This window comes from Danio rerio, chromosome 8 (genome assembly GCF_049306965.1).
Source record: "Danio rerio strain Tuebingen ecotype United States chromosome 8, GRCz12tu, whole genome shotgun sequence".
Lineage (NCBI taxonomy): Eukaryota > Metazoa > Chordata > Actinopteri > Cypriniformes > Danionidae > Danio > Danio rerio.
Window position 1 is genome coordinate 56,050,262 of NC_133183.1, and position 24,134 is coordinate 56,074,395.

At 35.4% G+C, this 24,134-nt stretch overlaps 1 protein-coding gene across 4 annotated transcripts; it reads left to right on the top strand.

Annotated features, from left to right (window-relative positions):
* Window positions 1–1,885: 1,885 nt before the first annotated feature.
* On the top strand, window positions 1,886–23,135 carry si:dkey-75a21.2. Of its 4 annotated transcripts, none has more exons than XR_012383900.1 (9): window positions 1,886–2,019; window positions 2,686–2,898; window positions 8,138–8,256; window positions 11,745–12,014; window positions 14,915–14,958; window positions 15,104–15,170; window positions 15,257–15,325; window positions 21,245–21,289; window positions 21,373–23,135. XR_012383900.1 is itself a non-coding variant. In XM_005172477.6 (9 exons), exons 1-9 carry the CDS (start codon window positions 1,951–1,953, stop codon window positions 21,828–21,830), a joined length of 1,359 nt encoding a protein of 452 aa, XP_005172534.1. In that variant the 5' UTR covers window positions 1,886–1,950; the 3' UTR covers window positions 21,831–23,135. The 4 variants fall into 4 exon arrangements, 2 of the variants coding, with proteins under 2 accessions (XP_005172534.1, NP_001116781.1); XR_012383899.1 differs by having other exon boundaries at window positions 15,260–15,325; XM_005172477.6 differs by having other exon boundaries at window positions 15,099–15,170.
* Window positions 23,136–24,134: the final 999 nt, after the last annotated feature.

The window sequence follows — 24,134 nt, forward strand, 5'->3', positions numbered from 1 at the left end:
CCAACATTGAATAAATGTCAACCAAACCATTGTTAAATTAATGTTGAAATTTAGAAAGTTGATTATTTGCCAGTATATTGCAACTTGAAATAATGTTAATTCAATGATGATAAATAGATAAAAATGGTCACAAAATCAACATTTATTCAACCAAAATTAAACTACTATTTACACTGAAACCAACATTGAATAATTATTAAAACATTAACCAAACTATCATACAATTAATGTTGAAATTTAAAGTATCTGATTTAAGATTTTTAGCCAGTTTTGCACCCTGAAGTAATGTACAGTGATGCTAAATAGAAATAAACAGTCACAAAGTCAGCATTTATTCAACTAAAATTAAAACAATATTTACATGAGAAAAAACACTGAAACATCAGTTCAGTCCTGCTTTAAGTGCAGTATGAGTTTATGAAAGTTGCCTCCTTTCAATCAGAGACCACTGGGCTGAAAAAAGGAAAACTGAAGTATATAACTTTACATTGTAAAAAAAATGTTTAACTCGAATTGTAAAAATTTGTTCATTTTTCAGTTTGTTTTACCTACAGTATTTAGAAAAGTTCAGCTAACTAAACCAATAAGTTCAGCAAACTTGTGAAGAAAAAAAGTGAGGTTTTTGAAAAAAACTTATCCAACTTTTTGGATTCTGTTAAAAAAAATGTTAGTTGAACTTTTGTAAATAAATAAAACTCTACATAATCCACACAATAATTAACAAAGTTGTTAATGTGGAGTAAAAAATAATACATTTTTTCAATTAAGGAAACAAAATATTATTTGTACATGTTGAAGTCAGAATTATTAAACCCCCTTTGAATTTTTCTTTTTTTTATAAATATATATTTCCCAAATAATGTTTAACAGAGCAAGGACATTTTTCACAGTATGTCTGATAATATATTGTCTTCAGGAGAATGTCTTAATTGTTTATTTCAGCTAGAATAAAAGCAGTTTTACATTTTTTAAAAACCATTTCAAGGTCAAAATTATTTGCCTCTTTAAGCTATATATTTTTTCGATACAGGCTTTTCTTTGTACAGAGATTGAGCTGCATAAGAGAGACGAGACTGTACCTTTGTTTTGGCGAGCAAAATTCTTCCTTTAATAGGCAGATCTCTTTGAGGCCAACTATTAAATTATCTCTTTTTGAAATGATTGGATTAAATTTTTGATATTTTTGTTTATTAGTCTCAAAGTTACACTAAAAGAAACTCTATACTACCGACATTAAAAGGTTTGGGATTATATACCATATGTCATTTTTATGTTTGATATAATGTTTAATCCAATTCAACTTAAAAATTGTATTGGAAGTATCAAAATCAAGCACATTCAAACCTCTTGATTATGGATTACATAAAATGAGGTTTGTTTTACATATGAAATGAAACATCCCTGAATATTTTTTTAATAAATGATTTTGATACATCTAATACTTTAGCAAAATACACCAATCGTGATAGACCTTCAGTTTTTGACTAAAGAATCCTTCTTTTAAGTGATAAATCCCTCATGAGTCACCTGTCAAATTTCTTGTTAATTTTCATCAAAGGAGGTTGTAAATTCTATTTGACTGATTTATTTATATCATGTTTGACAGTTCTTTACAAATGTCAATGCCAAGGTAAGTTACTTCTTCTCTGATTGGAATACCTTCAAATTCAGTAAAAGGATTTTTTTTGTCTTTAAGTAGCAATAGGGTACTTTTTTTACATTTAATGATAATCCTGATATAGACAAAATATAAAGGCATTCTATAACTTTTCTAACTTGTGAAATATTTTTAAAATAGCTGGGACTGTAATTCCCGTCATGTAAACACATCATTTCCATTTAAATGTGTCAGAGTGGGCGAGAGCACTATATGTAAATCTCGCGAGAGTTTCGTTTACCTCATCGCGATTCGCGAAGTTTTGATCTTTAGGCTGTTCTCAGCTTTACAAAATGAAGATAATAAAGTGTCGTTTTTGTATGGGAGAAGAACGTGCAGCAGAGGACACAGATCATGTAGAGGTTTGGAGTTATACATATTAGCAGCGGCAGCTGTTTTCACCATTAAAGAGTGAGAGGTTTGTTTACGTGAGCTAGCTGGCTAACGTTAGCACTGCTAACATGGTTCATTTACAAAATTTACCTTTAAATTAACATTACGTTGCTCGCTAACTTATTAAAGACAAGTTTTAATTAAATAAGGTTTTGCTTACCAGTAATCATCTTTACCGCAGTTATAGCGTAGTTATACCACTATATAACAACCGTGGTTATTACGTTTGGTTAAAAGCTTGTTGTTTTTCAGTGTAACTGTTAATGGCATTTTTATACACCGATATGTTATGATAGACAATTTATCATTCATCACTGCTGTTCTGTATCGGATTAGTTATAGAAAAGTGTAAATCACACTGGCCGAAATTAATGTTAAAGGTTAATGTATCTTTATTAAATACTGTGCTGCATTTATGTACTTAATACTACGTTAAATTAAACACAAATTCATATCATGTCAGTATTTCCAAAACCAATGCCACAAATGTACACAAACCTCTAACTTATAGTGATGAAATTGTTTTGGCGATGAATTGCATGAAGATGTGTGTGAATGTGGTGGTGTAATGTGACCTGGACACTTTATTTTGAAATTTATTGAGTGTGTTTTATTAACTGATGCTTTGCTTGTAGAAAATCTTACCACCCGGCTACAGTCATCTATTGTGTCGTCATGAATTGCTGGAAAAGTTAGAGGACATGGAAAATTTTCGAGCATCGCTTAAATTGCAGATGACTTCAGAAGAGCAAGTCCAGAAGTGGCTGGAGGACTTCCAAAAGACCTCGGCTTTAACGTGGAGAAAATCCAGGACGTATCCTGACTCTGGCCGCTACAACAAATACAGAGTAGGAAGAAACTGTGTGCAATAGAAAGTAGTGCTGCACAATATATCGGTTTAGCATGGATAACATAATGTGTGCAATTTGATTGTTATATTTCATACTTGATTCACTCCCCTACAAAATCATCCCGGTCAATCTAAGAAAATGATTTCTTTCCAACTAGAGCTATTCATCTTGCGAAATTATATTCACAACGCAATTTACAGCTAAAGTCAAGATTATTAGCCCTCCTATAATTATTATTTCCTAAAGGATGTTTAACAGAGCAAGAAGTTTTTCACAGTATTTCCAATAATATTTGATTTTTCTGGAGAAAGTCTTATTCGTTTTATTTTAGCTAGAATAATTTTTTTAATAAACATTTTAATGTCAATATTATTAACCTCTTTAAGCAGTGTTTTTATCATTGTCCACAAAAAAAAACATCATTATACAATAACTTGCTTAATTACCCATAGTTAACCATAGCTAATCATTAACTAATCATCAAGTTATGTCTTTAAATGTCACTTTAAGCCGAATACTAGTATCTTGAATCACATTTAGTAAAATGGTCTGTACTGTCATCATGGCAAACATAAAATAAATCAGTTATTAGAAATTAGTTATTAAAACTGTTATGTTAGAAATGTGTTGACAAAATCTTCTCTCTGTTAAACAAAAATTGTGGAAAAAATAAATAGGGGGCTAATAATTTAGGAGCGCTAACAATTCTTACTTCAGCTGTATATTGCAAAGAGAGAGAAAAATATATAACAATATTGTGCAGCCCTACAATAGAGGAAACATGATATCTAATATGAGTGTTTACTGTCTTAACATTTCTGTGATTCATCATGTATAATAATTTTAGGTACTTATTTACACAAATAAATCAGTGAAAATTTGAAAGCTGTTAGGAACTAGCTCTCCCCAAAATAAAGGTTTGCCATCATTTACTCTTGTCAGTATGAACCCAAAAAGATGTGTGTTCATCTTTGAAACACAAATAACAATATATTTAATCAAGATTCTGAGTGTAACGACGGGGTGGGGTGACAAAGACAACTGGAGGTAAGATCCAATATGCAGGTTTATTCAGCGTCAGGCAAGCAATGTTCAAATCAGGTGTTAACAGGTATATGCAGGCAAATCCAAAATCGTAATCAATATTCAGGCAATAGGTCATAAGGCAGGCGGCTAAACTAGAGAACAAGGGTAAACAAGGCTAGGGTCTAAACACGGAAAAAACAAGACAAGGAGAAGCGCATTGTAATGTCACTTAGTAGTAAACAAGACTCGGCAAACTGGAAGGGTAAAGGAGTGGCTTAGGAATGGTTTGTATCAGTCTCTGACAAGGTTCAGCTGGTGAGTGCAATCAAGCAGATGAATGAGCATGAGTGTCTGGGAGCAGTGCATGTATGAAAATGTAGTCCTGGGAAATGCGGAAGTGTAGTCCTGGTGTTCGTTTGAGAACCAGCGATCTCTGGAAAGCGATCGCTGGTTGTGTGACACTGAGACAGTTACTATTTTAGAAGTGCTATGCTTTAAAATGTTCATCTACAGTGTAAAAAATGTAATGACAAATAGTCAAGAAACATTTTTATGTTGATTTAACTTATTATGCATTTACAGTTATACAAAGTTTCACTTAATATTTTTAGTAAGCTTGATTGAAGTTGAGATGACTAGAAAAGTTAATTTGACCAAACCTGTTTTTGTTTTACAGTGCAGAGATAAAGTCCACCTGGGGTCCGTTTTTCGTATGTAGATTACTCAATTAGCTGGATTTGTTTATTGACGATTTGACACAATTCAAGATTGCTTCGAATAGACATGCACAATATTCAACCATTTTTTGTTTGTTTGTTTTATAAAGGAATAATAATTTATTCAGTCATGTACATGTTCTGACAGCTAGTATGATGATGATTTGATGCTTAGCAGAAACATTTACCTACACCAAAATGCATTTTTGATGCAAAATAATTAAATTCCTAACACCGATTAAAAAGCTAAAATAGGCCTAGGCTACTATAGTAAAGAAAATCCGCTCTAAATGTAAAACTAAATAAATTGTTAAATACTGAAAGTGTAAAGCCTGCAGCCCACAACAAAGGCAGAGAGGTATTGCGTACAGGGCTTTACATGAACTTTTTTGATCACCAGCCACAGTGGCTAGTAGTTTTCCAACGCTACTAGCCGCTCTGCATTTCCACTAGCCACAATTTTGTTGTTGGGAAAATATTTTTATATGCATAAATATGATTTGATACTTAGATTTTGTGTTTTGTCCACATGCCTTCTCATTCATTTCACGTTTTGTGTGTCGTGTATGAGCAAATAGGTCATGGTTTCATAGTGTTATACTGCAAACTGTTTTTTTTATTTCACATGACTTTTCAGAACTCAAAATTAAGGATTTACCAAATTTATCTCTGACCACACCAAACAATAATTATTTCTTAGCCACAAATTTTAAATGTCAAAACAAGCTAAATATAGCTGTATGCTATACTTTTATTTAACAAAAGATTTCTTTAAAAAACCCAAAGAAAAACAATTGACTTTTAAAAATAATTATTGTCATGTATCAAAAATATGCACAGTAATCTGTCCTCGCTAAAGGTCTCTCAGATCACCAGTTAACTACACATAGCCTAAATGGAGAGTTCTCATATTAACCACTTAAACTCTGCTGACCTGGTACCAGGTCCGTGACGTCATCAACTTTCGCTTTCAGATTTAAAGGGCCATGACACCCCCCACTTTCGGTTAAAGTCTACTTCAGAATTTTTTCAAAAGATGCATGATTAATGGGCGTGGAGCTCCGCGAGCATCGGGCAGGAGTGGGCGTGGCCAGCAGGGGAGAAGGGGAGCGAACAAGTGTTGATGTCAGTTAGTTCACAAAATGAGACACAAACCCTGAGGAGACACATGAGTTTATAGTTTACAAAGTTAAAATGCAAAGAAATAAATAGTGATTTAATGTCCTGCTACATTTGTTATTCGTAATTTCATATACACATAACCACAATTTATATCATTATAAAGATAAGTGTGTTCATGTAAACCGTATAAATGGGGACTTCTCCCTCAATCCCCGTATCCAGCAGACCCCGTATGCAGCAGGTCTCCTGACCTGTCTATTTTAACCATTAGCCCTGCTGGTAATCTGGAGGATTTAGGCAAACACAGCAGCACAGTGATGTGTCTGAATGTGAGTGAACTCCTGAACTCCTGAGCTTTTAAATTTGGGTAGGCAAAATCCAGGCGGAAATCCCCAAATAGCAGCAGAGTTTAAGTGGTTAAAGCAATGTTGTTTAGAAAAAAAGATAATTAAACTATATTAACAAGAATAACCATAAGCAAAAGAAAGCAGGCGAAAAACATGTGTGATAATGGAAAGATGATCACACGTTTAAGGCCAATTAATAATCTGTTCAAAGCGAAAGCATCCGGTGCTGCTTACAAAAAGACATATTTGGAGCTCTTGAAAGCAGCAAGCTATTCGACATTAGCAAAACTTTTTTGCCTGATTATTTGAAAGAGAACCGTTCACAGTTGCGTCCCAGGAACGGTTGCTTAAAGGCAAGCAAGGAAACAGGAGAGCGCACGCGCTTTAAACAGTCGCGCGCATCACATCAGCTGTTAGCGCGAGTGATCATCCTCTCTTTCGGTATTCATATGTCAATAAAGAAAAGAACCAATGGGCTGCAGAGTGTCACATGGGCTGGCCCGGTCTGTCTGTCCGGAAAAAAGCATCTTACTTTCAGAGAGTCACAGATCAGAACATCGTCAATTAATAAGGCAGAAAAAAACGACAGGCTGCTAAGCCTTTTATGGGCCGATCAGATCTAAGACGATGATTAGCCCGGCTCAAAAAGTATGTCGGCCCAGCGGGAAACTGCCCGGTCTGCCAGATGGCCAGTCTGCCACTGTATTCATCTGCTTTCTTCTGCTCGCGTGAACGCATTTTTTTTTTTGTTAAGCCTGGTTTATACTTCTGCATCAAGTGACCGGCGTAACCCACGGCGCATGCAACGCGTGTAGCTGTGCATTTATACTTCTGCGCGCTGTCTCTGTCGGTCTGCATTAACACTTCCGAAACGCTAGTTGGCAGTGAGGTGTAAATGTCGAGTTTCTTCGCTGCTTTACAAGTGGCTCAAACTCGCTCATTTTGAGGCAGGAACCGGCGGAGGGGCAACAACTTTAACTATGAGGTAAACACAAAACAAAACTTTCCATCCGGAGCTCCTTAACGGTACTCCACACTTGTAAACAATCGCTCGCGCCATTCGCGCGGCTCTCAGCCCCGCCCAGACTCGTCAGCGCTACCAAGCCGACCAATCACAGAGCTTACGCTACGCGTCGTTGCGACGTGTAGTTACAATTTTTTGAGAGGTGCACGTCAGTGACGCCGACGACCACGGCGAAAGGGCTATGCGTCAGCGCCGTAGCATACGCCGGCGTTTGACGCAGAAGTATAAATCACCCTTTAGTCGTGCTGTTTCTGGATCGTAAGATCACATTTGCACGCATATTGGGTCATTCTTATAGTTGAACCCTGCTTTTAAGCAAACCACAATTTAAAAATTATTTTCAACCTGTCAAAGTGGCTAGTGAGAGTGTCTGTCTAACCCACCAAAGCTGAAATCTACCCACATTTGGCGGGTGTTAATGTTAAGCCCTGATTGCGTATCATATTTAACAAACCGTTTACTACGAATTTGATGTAATCATCTCACATAAATAATTAAATATTACGTGATTGCGTGAGACCAATCGAAGATCAAAACATGACCTCTCTGGACAGAATTTAATAACATGGAGTAGTTGCTTGCTTTTTAAAATGTCTAATCAATCCTTTTTGCCGTACAACAGAATTTCTCATGCACAAACTCTATTGTGACTGCAGCATTATTCCGATAAGAGAACAATGGAGGGTAATGTCTTTAATGGATATTTCACCCAGAAACAAGAAATTCTGAAGAATATTGGGGGGAAAAGCAGCTATTGACATGCATAGTAGTTTTGGGGAAAAAACAACGTCTATGGAAGCCAATGTAAATGCAGTTTTTCTTCCAACATTCTTCAGAATATCTTTTTTTTTTGTGTTCAACAGAAGAAAGAAACTCGAATATCTGTGTAACAAGATGAGGATGAGTAAATGATGACAATTTTAATTTTGGGGTGAACTAACCCTTTGAACTAACAACAAGCCTATTTTCTGCTAAATTAATTTATTATGCATAATCCGCAGGTGGATCTGAGATGCCATCACAAAACATACAGCGCATCATCAAAGACAAGCAAGAACACTAACTGCCCTGCTACTATGTTTCTGATTCTCAAGAGATCTATGCACGAAAGAAAGTCCAGGTGAGACAAAGTTTATGGAATGCATTCGTAATGTTTGTAATATAATTCAACAGTGCTTTCGACCATGAGAGATTCCAGCAGGACATTCAGTCTTGAGTGCTGGACGATATGGGCAAAATTTATATCACAAAATAATTGTACACAACCTAATTTCAGCTGATATGATATAATTCCAATATCTACAGTTGAAGTCAGAATTATTAGCCCCCCTGAATTATTAGCGCGCCTGTTTATTTTTTCCCCAATTTCTGTTTAATGGAGGGAAGATTGTTTCAGCATAATTCTAAGCATAATAGTTTGAATAACTAATTTCTAATTGATTTATTTTCTCTTTGACATGATGACAGTAAATGCTATTTTACTAGATATTTTTCAAGACACTTCTATACAGCTTAAAGTGACATTTAAAGACTTAACTAGGTAATAAGGTGAACTAGGCAGGTTAGAGTAATTAGGCAAGTTATTGTATAACGATGGTTTGTTCTGTAGACTATTGGAAAAACAATTAGCTTAAAGGGGCTAATAATTTTGTCCCAAAAATGGTTTTTAAAAAAATAATAACTGCTTTTTATTCTTATTTTTATTCTCCAGAAGAAAAAATATTATCAGACATACTGTGAAAATTTCCTTGCTCTGTTAAAAATCATTTGGGAAATATTAAAAAAAAAAAAAAATTGAAAAGGGGGCTAATAATTCTGATTTAAACTGTATGTAATATTTAAAAAGCTTTAGAAAAATTGCCAAGAACTCCTATTATGTCTAGACAATTAATTCAAAAATGAATTGGCCAAGTCTTGAAACAACCTCCCATAAAAAAAAAATATATATATATTTTAGTTCACCTTTGATTTGTATTTAGCCTTCATACAAAGAAGAAATGTGAAATAAACAAATAAACCATTAATAAACATAAAAATGCACCCTAAACATAATTTTAATCATCTCCTAAACATCATCGATCAAACGCTATTATTAATAATGAGAATATTATATATGTTCTAAAAAATCAAATCATCGTTATCCAAAAAAAATTTCTTTTGGCCAAATATATTAATTATCATTTTGTGCAGATACAATATCATATGCATGCAAAAATAAGTAGTACACTGTTCTGTTTTTTCACAACTAAGAATCAATGACCATCAGAAAAAAATAGTTATAAAATAACACAGTAAATGTAAAAAAAAAAATAAAATAAATGTATATATACACAACAACAACAAAACTAACTTCAAAAGTAAGAAATAAATAATAATAAACACATAAAAAAATTCTTCATTTCTCCTCTTCTTCAAGATCAATAGTGTCAATATAATTCAACAAAAATTTCCATGTTTTGTAAAAAGATTTTAAAGACCCCCTTAATGAAAACCTAATTTTTTCCAATTTTAAACACACACAAAAAATATTTTATCCATCTGTCATATGGTGGAGATGTTTCAAAGATTTCAGCGCAATGTACAATTACAGTCTGAATTATTTGCCCACTGTATATTTTTGCTTAGCAGAAATAATATTTTCAAAACATTTCTAAATTTTTTAAGTTTGAATAACTAATTTCTAATAACTTTATTCATGTTTTGTTTGCCATATTGACAGTCAGGGCTGGACTGGGGCAAAAAAATCAGCCCTGGCATTTTGGGCCAGTGTGGCCCACTACATTCAATCAAAACGCTCCCCATCTGTGCTCGCCCTTGAATATGTTTACCAACTCCCATTCTATAAAAGCACAAAAGCCATATATAGAAAATATCAGAGTTGACAATTTAAAAACTTAACAAATGTAATTTATTATTATAATAAAATTATAATCCACATCGGAAGTCCATCTTGTGTGTGGCTGTGTGTGTTGAGGGAGCCTACATTAAATAATGAACATAACAAAAACTGCCTGCTGATGCACACAGTTAACGTTGATTAATAAAATAAAGATAAATAAAAAAAGCAATGTGTCAGAGACCCTTAAAAATGTCTGACTCAGCTTAAACAGTTAAAAAAGGGCAACACGTTTGGTCATGTATAATTATAACCATATTGTATAAATGTTATTGTATAAGCCTACATCATGCTGACGATCAAAAACACAATGTCATAATATTACAGGCGATTGTCTTCTGACTGAGTGCATCTTAAAATACATTAATGACATTCCTTATAGAGCTTGAGAAGCATACAGTTCTTTATGATCTATATAATTTGTAAAAAAAAAAAAAAAAAAAAACTTGCAGGTTAGGGAAACAGCATAAGAGGAAGTTGCCGCAGATTCACTCATTTTCTTGTTGGCTTAGTCCCTTTATTAATCCAGAGTCGCCACAGCGGAATGAACCGCCAACTTATCCAGCAGGTTTTTTACGCAGCGGATGCCCTTCCAGCCGCAACCCATCTCTGGGAAACATCCACACACACATTCACACACACACTACGGACAATTTAGCCTACCCAATTCATCTGTACCACATGTCTTTGGACTGTGGGGGAAACCGGAGAACCCGGAGGAAACCCACGCGAACGCAGGGATAACATTCAAACTCCACACAGAAACGCCAACTGAGCCGAGGATCGACCCAGCGACCTTCTTGCTGTGAGGCGAACGTGCTACCCACTGCGCCACTGCGTTGCCCCTTAGTGCAGATGAAAAGTAAAAAACAGTATAGCCTATTTATATAGACAGATAAAATAGACAGGAATATATTGATCTGTGCAACAGTTGTAGATCCGCTGCGCACTGCAGACGCAAAAATTAAACGCCCACTCGCTGCTTCTGCACTCCATACGCGCACGCGGGGAGAGAAACAGGTGGGACTCTGGTCTATTTTGACAAATACACACTTGACGTTGCATGCTTATGCAGAGGCCAAAATGGAGGTTTGTAATTGGGCCTGCCCAGTGTCAATAAAGAAAAGAACCAATAGGCTGCAGATTATGTTACATATGGGCTGGTTTGTTTGAAAAAGAAGAATCTGACTTTCAGAGCGTCACAGATTGCAGCATCCTTAATTAATTAGGCAGAGAAATGCGTCAGTCTGCCAAGTGTTATAAGATCTTCAGCCCGGCCCAAAAAGTACATCGGCCCAACGGGAAACTGCCCGGTCTGCAAATGGCCAGTCCAACCTTGATGACAGAACATAATATTTGACTAGATATTTTTAAGTTACTACTTAAATAATGATGGTTTGTTCTGTAAACAATTAAAAAAAATATGTTGCTTAAGGGGGCTAATTATATTGACCTTAAAATGGTTTTACAAAAATTAAACACTGCTTTTATTGTAGCCAAAATAAAACAAATAAGACTTTCTCCAGAAGAAAAAATATTATAGGACATACTGTGAAAATCTCTTGCTCTGTTAAACATTATTTGGGAAATATTTTAAAAAGAAAAATATTAATATTAATTATTTAATATTGATTTATTATCTAACAATATTCAGTCTATTTCGCAACTCTGCATTTAAAAACAAACCAAAAACTAAGTTTGTCCTTCCACAGATCAGGTGACCCACACATTGAAGAGGGCTATTTTCTTCATGTGAACTTGAGGAACGAACATAACCACAGGCTGCACACTGCTGAGGTCATGCGGTGGAGAGATGTATCCAACGACACCATCGAAAAGCTTCAACAGCTCTACAAAAGCGGCCACTCGCCTTCATCTGCGCTCAAGACTATCAAATACAACTTGCAGGAAGAGGAAGGCGATAATTATCTCTACGCTATTACAGATCGATCCATCTGCCCAGACATTCAGTTCTGCTACAGGTCAGTCGATTAAGAGGGGTTTAAATTAAAAGATTAGTTAACCAGAAAAATTAAAATCATGTTGTTAATGGACCCTTTTTACATTTCCGGGTTTCTCAGCAGCAGAGGTCATCATATTTGGGTAAACTTAGAACGCAGCGAATGGGAGAGTACAACAAATATGTATTTTTACAATCCTAATTACTGAAATAATACAAGTAAAACTCAACGATAGTGATATGAAGGCTTTCAGAAAAAGGAAAAAATATGTGAAACTGATAATGGCAATCAAAAGAGAGGAAAACATACAATTTACTGTCCTGACCCCATAGATGCTGAATTAAAAACACTTTGCACAGAAATGATAATTAATTTTTTTGTAATTTGATGCAAATATAATATAATGTAATACATATAAATGTTATAGGTGGGCATAGATTTAAAAAAAAATCTAGATTAATCTCACTGTAATCTTGAAATTACTCATTTGCTCATTTGAATTCTGCAGAAGGCATTCAGAATATTTGCGATACCTAAATAATGACTAAATATAAGTCTTTGAGATCTGGTTTCTCAAGCCAGGTGGTGCATTAGACCAGGGGCTCATCTCCTGTTTCCAAAATGCATCACAAACTGCTTGAGAAACTGTTCTACTATGATAATTAGTGATGAAAATTAATGATGTTCAGTAAGATGTACTTGTGTTTACTGTTTATTCAGTTAAACATGAATTTTGAACTGTAGACCTACATAAGCTCCAAACAGCGATTTTTGATTACCTTAATCCGACTAAAGTCAACACTGAACTAAACAGAAATGGAATAAAGACATGTGGAGTATGCAGATATTAGTGGCATTATTGAAGTAAACACAGCAATCAAACTATTACCATCATGTAGGACTTTTCGACTTTTTCCCACAAGATCCACACATGCACCTTCCAGTAAATCACGAAATGCAGAAGTTTTTTTCTTTCCATTTGCCGTGCGTTATTAAATTCCATAAAACTCTCACCAGTCCTTATTCCTTATTTGCGTCTAATACCCCAGTTTGTCACGGGGGCAGGAATGAAATGTTCATGAGTGAAGTGAAATGATTAATGTGAAACTGCTGAACTGCAGTTAAAGTCACCAAAAATTACAGGAAACTCTTACATGAAAGCACTCTACGTAAACACCTTAATTATATTATTGTCTATTAAGGCAAATAACTAGACTACAGATGTCCATGTAAACGCAGTCAGTAGTGTCTTCGAAGTAAGTGAAAGATCCAGAAGGGCATCCTGCTGATTTGATTCACAAGGGCACTTTTTTGTCAGATGGCTCACCGGTTTGATTTTCATTCACTCTCATTCATTTTAAAAAGCACTCAGTGCATTTTATTTGTATATGTTTTACTCGAACTCAGAAACTTTACAGGTGCCTGATAGTTAGATGTGGATGATGTAGAATACGCACAGGTTCGAAGACTTGTTCTCGCCACCTACACTGCAATTCGGTCAGATATACATCCACGCTAAAATATCAAGGTGAAAGTCATCATAGCTTCTGTAGAATAGACCCAGCTCCCAACCCAATTTGAGAATAGATTGATATTTTATTTATCACGCGATAAGAGTCTCGCGTTAACGCAGATAACGGCCCACCGCTAATAAATATACATACATAAAAAGATGCTGATGACCTCTAAACACATCATAATAAGCTTGTAAAAAGGGTCCATTACTCATGCCATTCCAATCCCCTGGAACAGAAAATGAGGTATTTTAGATTAAATTCGAGAGCAACAGTCCATGAAAAAGTAGCAAAAAACTTTTCATGTGATTTAATTGTAATCAAATGAAGCCTAAAGAACACATTTGTTTGCCAAAAAAACAGTAAACAGTTTTGTTTGCCCATATCTTCCATATCAGATCAGGGTGTGTATTTACTATGGGCAATATGATTCTTGCGTAAAACATTAAAATTCATCTTTAAAAATTTGGTTCAAAGTTTGTGCCAAAATCTTTGTAATGTAATGTAGCATGATGTCAATTTTAAAAAGTCAAATATATTGTGATTTTTCTTTAGGATTTACCTAAATATTTTATAAGTCATGCAAGCCCATGTGATGGGATTTTCTTCTTTTTGGCCTTGTATTTTTAGGTTTTCAATATAATAATTCATTCATTTATTTATAAAAATCATACGTTATTTACACAAGTCAGGGAAATTAGACAAATCATTGTACAAGGATGATTTATTCTGTAGACAATCTAAAAAACAATATTGCTTAAGGGGGCTAATATAATATTCACTTTAAAATGGTTTTTAAAAAAATAAAAACTGCTTTTATTCTAGCCAAAATAAAACAAATACGAGCTTCTCCAGAAGAAATAATATTATAGAAAATACTGTGAAAAAGTCCATGCTCTGTTAAACATCATTTGGTAATATATTTGAAAAGAAAAAAGAAAATCACAGGAGAGGCGAACAATTTTGACCTCAACTTAGACATCATAACAGAATGGAATTTTGGAAATGTGTGACCCTAGACCACAAAACCTTATTTTGTACGAGTAATAATTTTGGCTCTTAAAATGTATATTTGGCTATTGATAAAAATATGTTTTTCTTTCATGCCAAAAGTCATTATATTGTTAAGAAAAGATCATGAAGATAATAAGTAAATTTCCTACCATAAATAAATCAAAACTTAATTTTTGATTAGTAATGCGCGTTGCTTGAAACTTAATTTGGACAATATTCTGATTATAGATTTGATCTATATTGATTACAGATGTTTAAATAGTAATGTGTGTGATGTATATATCTAATTTCAAAAAACAATCAACACTTATGGCTGGTTTTCTGGTGCAGGGTCACATATGTATGTTGATTCTATCATATAATGAACCATACTTTTATTATATTTCACTGCAGGTTATATTACAAGCTTTTTCCCAAGTCATTTGCTGAACCAGCAGGTGAGATGATTCTGACAAACCTAGAGTGTATAGATTAACAATTCAGAGTACAGAGTTTTGCCAATTCTATTGTGCTAGCATCAACGTTTAATCCCATGTTTATTTGTTTTTTTTTTTATGAAATATGGATTTCCATTCAGAGAAGGACATTTCAGAAGAGCTTTTTAGACCATTAGAGTTGGAGCAATCATGGGAGACAATGACAGTCACAGGTCAGTTTGCCCCTGTTGAATTAAAATATGAAGAGATATCTATAGTATATAAATATCACAACATTATGCCTTTTATCTGAAACAAGCAGATGGACAAGCCACGTTCAATGAGGAAACGGTGTCTGTTACCACAGTACCAATCATCACCACCACAGGTGAAGTAAACCATTTTCTGACCATCACATCATATCTGTGTATTATTTCTTCATTTTAAGCAACTCCATTGCTAGAGCAAGAAATTTCATTTTTATAATCAGGAAATTCCCTATAAAAGTTCACTTTAAAGGGATAGTTCACCCAAAAAAACGATCATTTACTCTCATTCATGTGGTTTTAACCTTTGAGTTTCTTTTTTCTTCATTAATTTTCTTTTCGGCTTAGTCCCTTTATTAATCCGGTGTCGCCACAGCGGAATAAACGGCTAACTTATCCAGCACGTTTTTTACGCAGTGGATGCCCTTCCAGCCGCAACCCATCTCTGGGAAACATCCACACACTCATTCACTCATACACTACGGACAATTTAGCCTACCCAATTCACCTGTACCGCATGTCTTTGTACTGTGGGGGAAACTGGAGCACCCGGAGGAAACCCACGCCAACGCAGGGAGAACATGCAAACTCTACACAGAAATGCCAACTGATTCAGCTGGGGCTCAAACAGAAACCTTCTTGCTGTAAGGCGGCAGCACTACCTACTGCGCCACTGCGTCGCTGTTTCTGTCTTCTGGTAAACATAAAAAAATATATATTTTGAAGAATGCTGGTTGCTGGCACCCATTGACATCCAAATATGGATTTTTTTGGATGTCAATGTTACTATACAAACAAAATGACTATGGATGCTACCATAATGGATGATACCATTTAATGATAGTTTAAAGAAACTCATGAACAAATGAAGGGTGAGTTATTGATGACAGTATATTCATTTTGGGTGAACTATGCCTTTAAATTAACATAATATTTTGGTTTAATTACATCAACATAATAAATCAAATATATAACAGTGGTCAATGTTCTTATGACTATATTATGTAAGCTGTGTTTTTGAAACCAAGGCTGTATCCAAAAATCGCCCCTTATATCCTTAAAGTGTGCACTATTTGAAGCAGTGGTGTCTGAAACCATAGTGGACATTCTAAAGTGCACTCAATCACTCCCACAGTGCACTGCTATAACAAGTGTACAAACCAATGTAAGTTCAACAGCTTGAGAATACTCATAATGCACTGTGAAAGTTCATGCAACTGACCTCAAATGGACATCCAAAGCAGAATCCTATGGATATAAGTTTCCAAAAAGTGTATTATTTAATTGTTAAATAACGTATTGAAGATTCACTGACAGAGTGAAGCAGCAGCTGTTTTGTTTTGAAGAAAAATCTGGCGTAAAATCTGGAAATACTTGTGCATGTAAGTACTGCGCATGACATGAAGTAACCACAAACACTGTCACCATTTTTATTTTATTTTTTTATCAACCAGCAAAGTGCAAACAATATTATTGTTGTTTAAAACAAAGCTACTCGTACACTTAACAGTGTAGTGTATGAATTTAGCGTCTTTCAAATTTTTAGCTTTTTTTGTATTAAACAGAAATTCTAACTGTTTCACAGACGACATTTAAAGGTTGACAAATTAGATAAATAAATGACCAAACTGCCAAATAGTTCCTGTGATAAGTACAACAGCATTCACCACCAGGAGGCAATATAATCACTTACATAAGAGAAGTTTGCTTTCACAATCCAAAATAAAAAAAAATAATTCAACCTGAGCGCCCAACTGCTCTACCCCTTCCGTTACATTAGCAAAGCTGTGAGCATTGAGTGTTTGAAGTGTTCAACATTCCAAACTACTTTGCTACGATTGAATGTGCACCATCGGGGTGAACTGAAAGAATATTTCATTGTGACTGCACTACTTACACCAGGGCTGTCCAACTTGGTCCTGAGGGGCCGGTGTCCTGCATATTTTAGTTCCAACCCCATATAAACACCCCTGAACCAGCTAACCAAGGTCTTTCTAGGTATACTTGAAACTTCCAGGCAGGTGTGTTGAAGGAAGTTGGAGCTAAACTATGCAGGACACCAGCCCTCCGGAACTGAGTTTGAACACCCCTGACTGGAAATGGCATGGAATAGTGCAGGGGTGACCAACCATGTTCCTGGAGAGCCACCTTCCTGCAGATTTCAGTTGCTACCCATATCAAACACACCTGAACCAATTAATTAGGACCTGAACACCACGTGATAATTACAGGCAGGTGTGTTTGATATGGGTAGCAACTGAAATCTGCAGGAAGGTGGCTCTCCAGGAACAGGGTTAGCCACCCCTGGAATAGTGGATTAGTGGGGCATCATGGTGGCGCAGTGGGGAGCACGATCGCCTCACAGCAAAAAGGTCGGTGATTCGAGCCTCGGTTGGTTCAGTTGGCTCTTCTGTGTGGAGTTTGCATGTTCTCCCCGTGTTACAATTATAACAATATCAACAGCAACGCTCATGCACAATATGTAGCTGAATCAGTCATGGCTTTGTGACATAAAAAGCGCACCATATTTCTTTTTTTTTAGACAACAAAACAACAGACTAGGAATGCTAAAAAAAACCGCTTATCAGTTAAACGATTAAAAAAAATTATTTTATATATTTTAAATGTTTGGCTGCATAAGGGACTGATCACAGTGAATGCACTTTTTGCATTGAATATGGCATTTTTTGATTGGTTTATTAACGGCCGTGAGTGTTTATGGACCCTGCACGCTTCACGTTATGCTGTTGCACGCTGTGTGCTCGCAGTTGAAACAAAACTCAACCCTGAGCGCAAAAGCACATTATGTCAGTTGCGACTTTTTCATTCCTTTTGTTGAGGTGCCGGCAGTGTTTGTGTTGTCAGGACGACGGATAACTTTTAATGATGGAGGAGAGACTTGTGGTCGCAGTTTCAAGTTATCCAGTGCTGTATTACTTTACAAATCATGAATATCACAATGTTATTATATATTACAATTATAACAACATGGACAGCAACACTTGCGCACAATAGACCGGCTGATTCAGTCGTTTCTAATAGTGACATAATAAGAGCACCAGTGCAGTGCGGTGCGCCTCGCATATTTTTTAAACGGAAAAGCATAATCAGGCCCCTGATGTGCAACAAATATCTGTTAACTTGGAGGATGGTAACACTTGCGACCACACATGCTCACATATATATTTTGTCAAAGAAGCAAAATGAATAAAGGATATTTCTGGTCACAGTTTGGCACAGACGAGTTGACACAAACCAGCGCTGATGCTGATTGCGTCTGTGCTGCCTAGAGCCGCGTCATAAATTTAACAAATAGGCTATTGATGATTTAGCCGGTAGAGCTTGCGCTGAGCGGAGCTCTCAGTAAGGGACCGTCGGAGAAGTGCTTCTTTTTCTTCGTTTTATTTTTTCCTTTTTTTTTGCTCTGTCCTGCGTGTTTTATTTTAAACACAAGAATTTTCTCTTAAATGAGCACAAACAGTTACTAAAGTAGTCGAATGATTCATTATATATCTGTGCATTTTTACATTAACTCATCTGTTATCAAACAAAACACAATGAGAGATTCATTTGCTGCTCTTCACATAACTATAGTAACTTTAATCAATATGCAAATACAATTAAAAGTGAAATAGATTTTGTAGCTTTATTTATTTTCTGTATAGACCATTGATTTTAATTGGCCAAACCTTTTATTTTATTGTCAGTATTTTCTAATGTTTGCTATGTATTTTATCATTTGAAGCTATTTGTTGTCCCATTATTTTTTACATCCCAACGTTGACAGATTGCTAGCACAATTGCTATAGTGCTATCTGTTAGTTTTAACGTCACCTAATGTTATGGAAGGGCATAGATGTTATGGAAAATAGTAATAGTAATGTAACTACCCTCATTATTCCTTCCTCAAGCAAATGTGTAAATATTAGATCTATTCAGAAATAACGTTAATTGGATTGGCATATTTGTCCGACGTTTTCCCAGCTTGTAATAGTCGATCAAAAAAGCTGTTTAGTTTCTTATGACTATACACTAGCAGCGGAGTTTACTGTGATGTGACGGTGCTTGATCATAATCAAGGGGCTTGATCAAAGGTTGATCATATTCTCTTCTAAAAAAAGAAGAGTATCTTTGTCAACAAAAAAATGATCACAGTTACAGCCAGCATCCCACAAAAAGCACTTCGAGCCTCATTTTGTGCATATCAAATCGCAAAATCCAAAAAGCCACACACCATATATTTTTGACTGCTTTGAATGGATACATTTTTTACCCATTTTTCCATATTAAAATATTATGGTGGGTCTTGAGATTGAATTACTTGCATAGGTGGGTCCCGGAATAAAAAAGTTTGGGAATCCCTGATTTAGTGTACAACCAACAAACCAACCTTTTTTCCATTTGGAAAATTTGTTATTCATATTTCTTATATAGAATCGTTTTTTTATTTAAAGCTTGACTTTTATAGTTACATCATTCAGTAAAACCAACAAAAAATTAAAAGCTGCTCTTTTCTAGGCTGATATAGTTGGGAATTGTACTCTCATTCTGGCGTAATAACCAAGGAAGACACCAAGACACTACGTATAAATAGTAATAGTTAAACTTTTTATTTATAAGTGAACTATATTAGTGGACTATTGTAGGGAATGAGGGCGGCATGGTGGCTCAGTGGTTAGCAGTCACCTCATAACAAGAAGGTTGCTGGTTCGAGTCCCGGCTGGGCCAGTTAGCGTTTCTGTGTGTTTGCATGTTCTCCTCGTGTTGGCGCGAGGAGCTAAATTAGCTAAAATAAGCTAAATTGGCCATAGTGAATTGAGTGTTTGTGTGAACGGGAAAGTGTATGGGTGTTTCCTAGGGATGGCTGACGTGAAACTGACGTTTCGACACAGTGTCGAGATCCCGAAGCGCAAGTGTTTGAAACACTGCACCGAAGCATGATCCGAAGCACCCAAGTCACGTGACTAAAGTGTTTCGAAACACTTAGTCACGTGACTAAAGCGATTCAAAACATTGATCACCTTAGAAGCGTTTCGAGACCTGGCAAATCTCCATTTGACTGCCAAGGTCAAGAAAATCCCATTTCATATGGCCTAGTGGACTGTGCATGTGCACGATGATGATATGCATTAAATGACTTTTTGGGTTCGAATCCCGACTTCTACAAATACTCCGAAATCATGGTTTTATGTGTTTTTATTATGTTTCTGTTTTGTGTAGCCTTAATATAATACTGCTGCAGTTACGCCATCAATTTAGCATCATTTTTGTAACACTGTAAAACAATAATTAATATTTTTACAGTACTGTGATAGTTTGGTTTAGGGTTTGGGTAGACGTTAATAAAATACAATAAATTTTATGAATAATATAAATAATTCTTGATAACTTCAGGCCACAGTTTCTGATCTAGCAACAACCCTGTTTTAAGACCAAAACAAGACATATTTATTAACAAATTGTTTATTCGGATATCAGACCAATGTTGAAACAAAACGTTTCAAGAGCAAAGCATTACCAACTGGTATTAAAGCATTTCATAATAGCTGCAATTGCCTGGCTTCGAACCCGCCATCCCCAAACGCTAGTCAGTCACCTTAGCCGCTGCGCTACATTGATTGAAGCTAAATTCTACAAAGTGGGCTTTAATACCTCAATTAGCTCAACTGTTATGTGCTGCAGCTGTTTCAGTGCAATACATAAAAAAATGACCACTAGGTGTCACTGTAGAGTAGGGTTTCGAAATGTTTCGAAGCTTCGACACATTTGCTTCGACTGTTTCAGTGTTTCATGAAGCCTCGCTTTGCCCACCACTAGTGTTTCCCAGTACTGGAAGGGCATCCGCTGTGTAAAACATATGCTGGAATAGTTGGCGGTTTATTCCGCTGTGGCAACCCCTGATAAATAAGAGACTAAGCCGAAGGAAAATGAATGAATGAAAGTAGGGAATTGAAAATGAAGGGATAGGGACCGATTTTGGATACAGCCTAAGATATAACATGAAATCAGACATTTTGTAATTTGAATGTGTTTCTGTTTAGAAGCGGAACATTTCACACAAGAGCCAGTTCAAGAACCAGGCCCAAGTATGCCTTTTTTAATATTTCCACATATATAAATCTAATCATGTTAACAGCTTAATCATCATCATTGTATGCATCTGTCTAAGGTACAGCTGTTGCAGAGACTGTCGGGACCTTGGATGGACAGCTTGAGGACGTTTTTGGGATCCTAAAAAAGAAGCTAAACGAGGACGCAAGTTTCACACCATCTATTAGAGCTTTTGTGTCGAATTTCTATCAGTTGAAGAATGACAGCGCCTTGCAGTCGTCGCTCTTTTGCTTTGGTAAAGTTGCCGAGATAATCAGCCAGATCAGCGTACAACCGGCCGCAGGGCCACGAAAGAAGGGGGCTGGACGTAGAGCTGTTGGCAGACCCCCAAAGAACTCAAGGAGAGAGCATCCGTACTGCAACAGCAGAACCGAGGACGCTCCGCCAACACTCACGTTCTGTTTGCAAGAAACAAACACCCTCGAGAAGACAGATGAACCACAGACAGCAGCTTCTGGTGGGTGTACAGATCCAATCACTGTCGCTCTACAAGGAACACTAGAGACAAACAGTTGAGTTGAAGTAGTTTTGAATCCATTCAATCGCTGGGTCTGGCGAGAGCCCTTTTAGCTTAGTGCAAGTCATTAAATTGGATTAAACCATTAGTAAAAAAAAAAAAAGTCACACTTTATTTTGATGGTCCGTTTGTTGAATTTAAGTTATATTGCATCTACACGCCAACTAATGCTCAATAGACTATAAGTAGACTGTTAGGTTGGGGTTAGGGTTAGTGTAAGTAGTGTACATTTCGGTAACACTTTATAATAACTACACACTATAAATCATTTATTAAGCATTAGCAAATAGTGAATTCATTATCTGTAAAGCATCAACTCTACATTAATAAACGTTAGTAAGCAGTTTATAACTTCAGCTACAAATGCTCCATTCTTGACTTATAAGCACCTATATAATGTGTTTAATGATTGTATTTTCATACTTAGTTAATGATTTATTTTTCATTACTAAATTAAGTATCGAATTATTTACAAACTGTTTTTATTTAAGAGTAGTTGAGGGTTTTTAGGATCATTCAGAATGAGTTAGTAAATGATTAATAAACTATTGAAATCAACATTTATATTGTTAAATCAATACAATGATTTATGCTAAGCTAAGCTAAAAGTGCTCCTGCCAGACCTGGAGATCGACTGAATGGATTCATATATGTTAAAACTGTATATGGAATGTGTAAAAATAAGTCTATTTCCAGTGTTGCTTTAAGAAATCGCAGCATTCAAATCAAAAGGTGCCCCATTAGCTTTATATTTCTGGTCTTACTGCACACAACTCAACAGCGCATGTTGTTGTACACGCGAAAATGATCCAAACATAACCACCTGCTGTCTCCGTTCAGGTACGCAGTCAGTTCACAGTACATAAAATCAAGGTTTTTGTCTTAATGAGGATTTTACCCTGCAGTGTCTCATTATGGAAGTAAAGTATGCTGTTTATTGTGATTTAACATGTTTTTTAAGCACATAATGTTACTGTTAACATTTTATTAAAGTGGCTTCTGATGTTCAGAGCAATGCGATGCGAATGAGCATTACTATTTAATCTTTTTATTTCTCACCCATGCTTTATTCAGATCCAATAATCTGTGGGGTTTGGTTAAAATTATTACTTTTTGGCAAAACATGGCTAAACTATCATGACGGTTCCTGTTTATGCATGTTAAAAAAAAAGATTGTGCATTATTATTTGCAACATGCAAACAGCTTGTGCCATTTTCTCCAGAAAGCACTATAATGTCTTTAATTATAGATTTAAAACTGACCTTTGTATAAGTACACTCAATAAACCACGGATGATCATGCATATGGGATTAAAATCCTTTTGTTTAACAGTTATTATGCCGTACACCTTTTATGAATAGTCATTTATGAAATTCATCACAAGTTGGGAACTTTATCTATTTAATGCATGCTAGTTTATAAAATGTTCAGTTCACTCGAAAATATTTAAAACCAGTAAACATTTGGCTGCGTCCGAAACCGCCTACTACTCAGTAGGTACTGCATTTGAATTTAGACATACTACTCGGCCGTACGTTCTATACAGTATGAATGTAAAGTATGAATGGAATCAAAGAGCATAGAATCACCAAAAGGCGACACTCTAGTGCGATTTAGGTAAACAGCCACTAGATGGCGCGGCGGCCATTTTGGAATGAAAACTTTTTTTTTTTTTTAATAACTTTATTGAACAAAGTAAACAATACAACTATAAATGGCCTGGTACAAAATACTAATCTTCTTAATCAGACAGCAGACAAGCATCATAAACAAAACATAATAACGAGATAAAAAAATAATTAAATAAATAAAAAAACAAAAGGCAACAACATCAAGGGGTTTTCAGCAAATTCAAGTTGTTCTATTAAATCACAGAGAACTACAGCATTCTTTTTCCTCATTTGCTTAAGTGATAGAAAATAAAGACATAGTTCCTTGTGAAAAACATAAAATTTGGGAGAAATTTTTAAGAACCTATTCTTATGTGAAATAAAATTCCCAAGAATAATAATGGTGTTAATTGCTAAATCATGTGTTTCCTCTTTCAAAAATAAACCAAACAGTACATTTTCTTTTGTTAAAGCATTTAAATAATAGATTTAAATAAATAAATAAAAGCATTTAAATTTAGAGAAATAACCAATAATTCAATTTGATAATTGATCATTTCAATTTGATCATCACAAAAGGAACAATTGTTTTCATCAAAACCAAATCGACGTCTCAAAAATTCTTTAGAAGGAGACTCCACTTAGAATTTTAAAATGGACTTCCTTTACTTTTGGTGCTACTGGAAACTTTA

Excerpts from the sequence above, each read along its gene's own strand:
- si:dkey-75a21.2 (XM_005172477.6), top strand. The coding sequence starts at position 1,951 with ATGAAGATAATAAAGTGTCGTTTTTGTATGGGAGAAGAACGTGCAGCA. Across the intron at positions 2,899-8,137 it reads GCCGCTACAACAAATACAGA|GTGGATCTGAGATGCCATCA; the intron begins GTAGGAAGAAAC and ends CATAATCCGCAG. Across the intron at positions 12,015-14,914 it reads GACATTCAGTTCTGCTACAG|GTTATATTACAAGCTTTTTC; the intron begins GTCAGTCGATTA and ends ATTTCACTGCAG.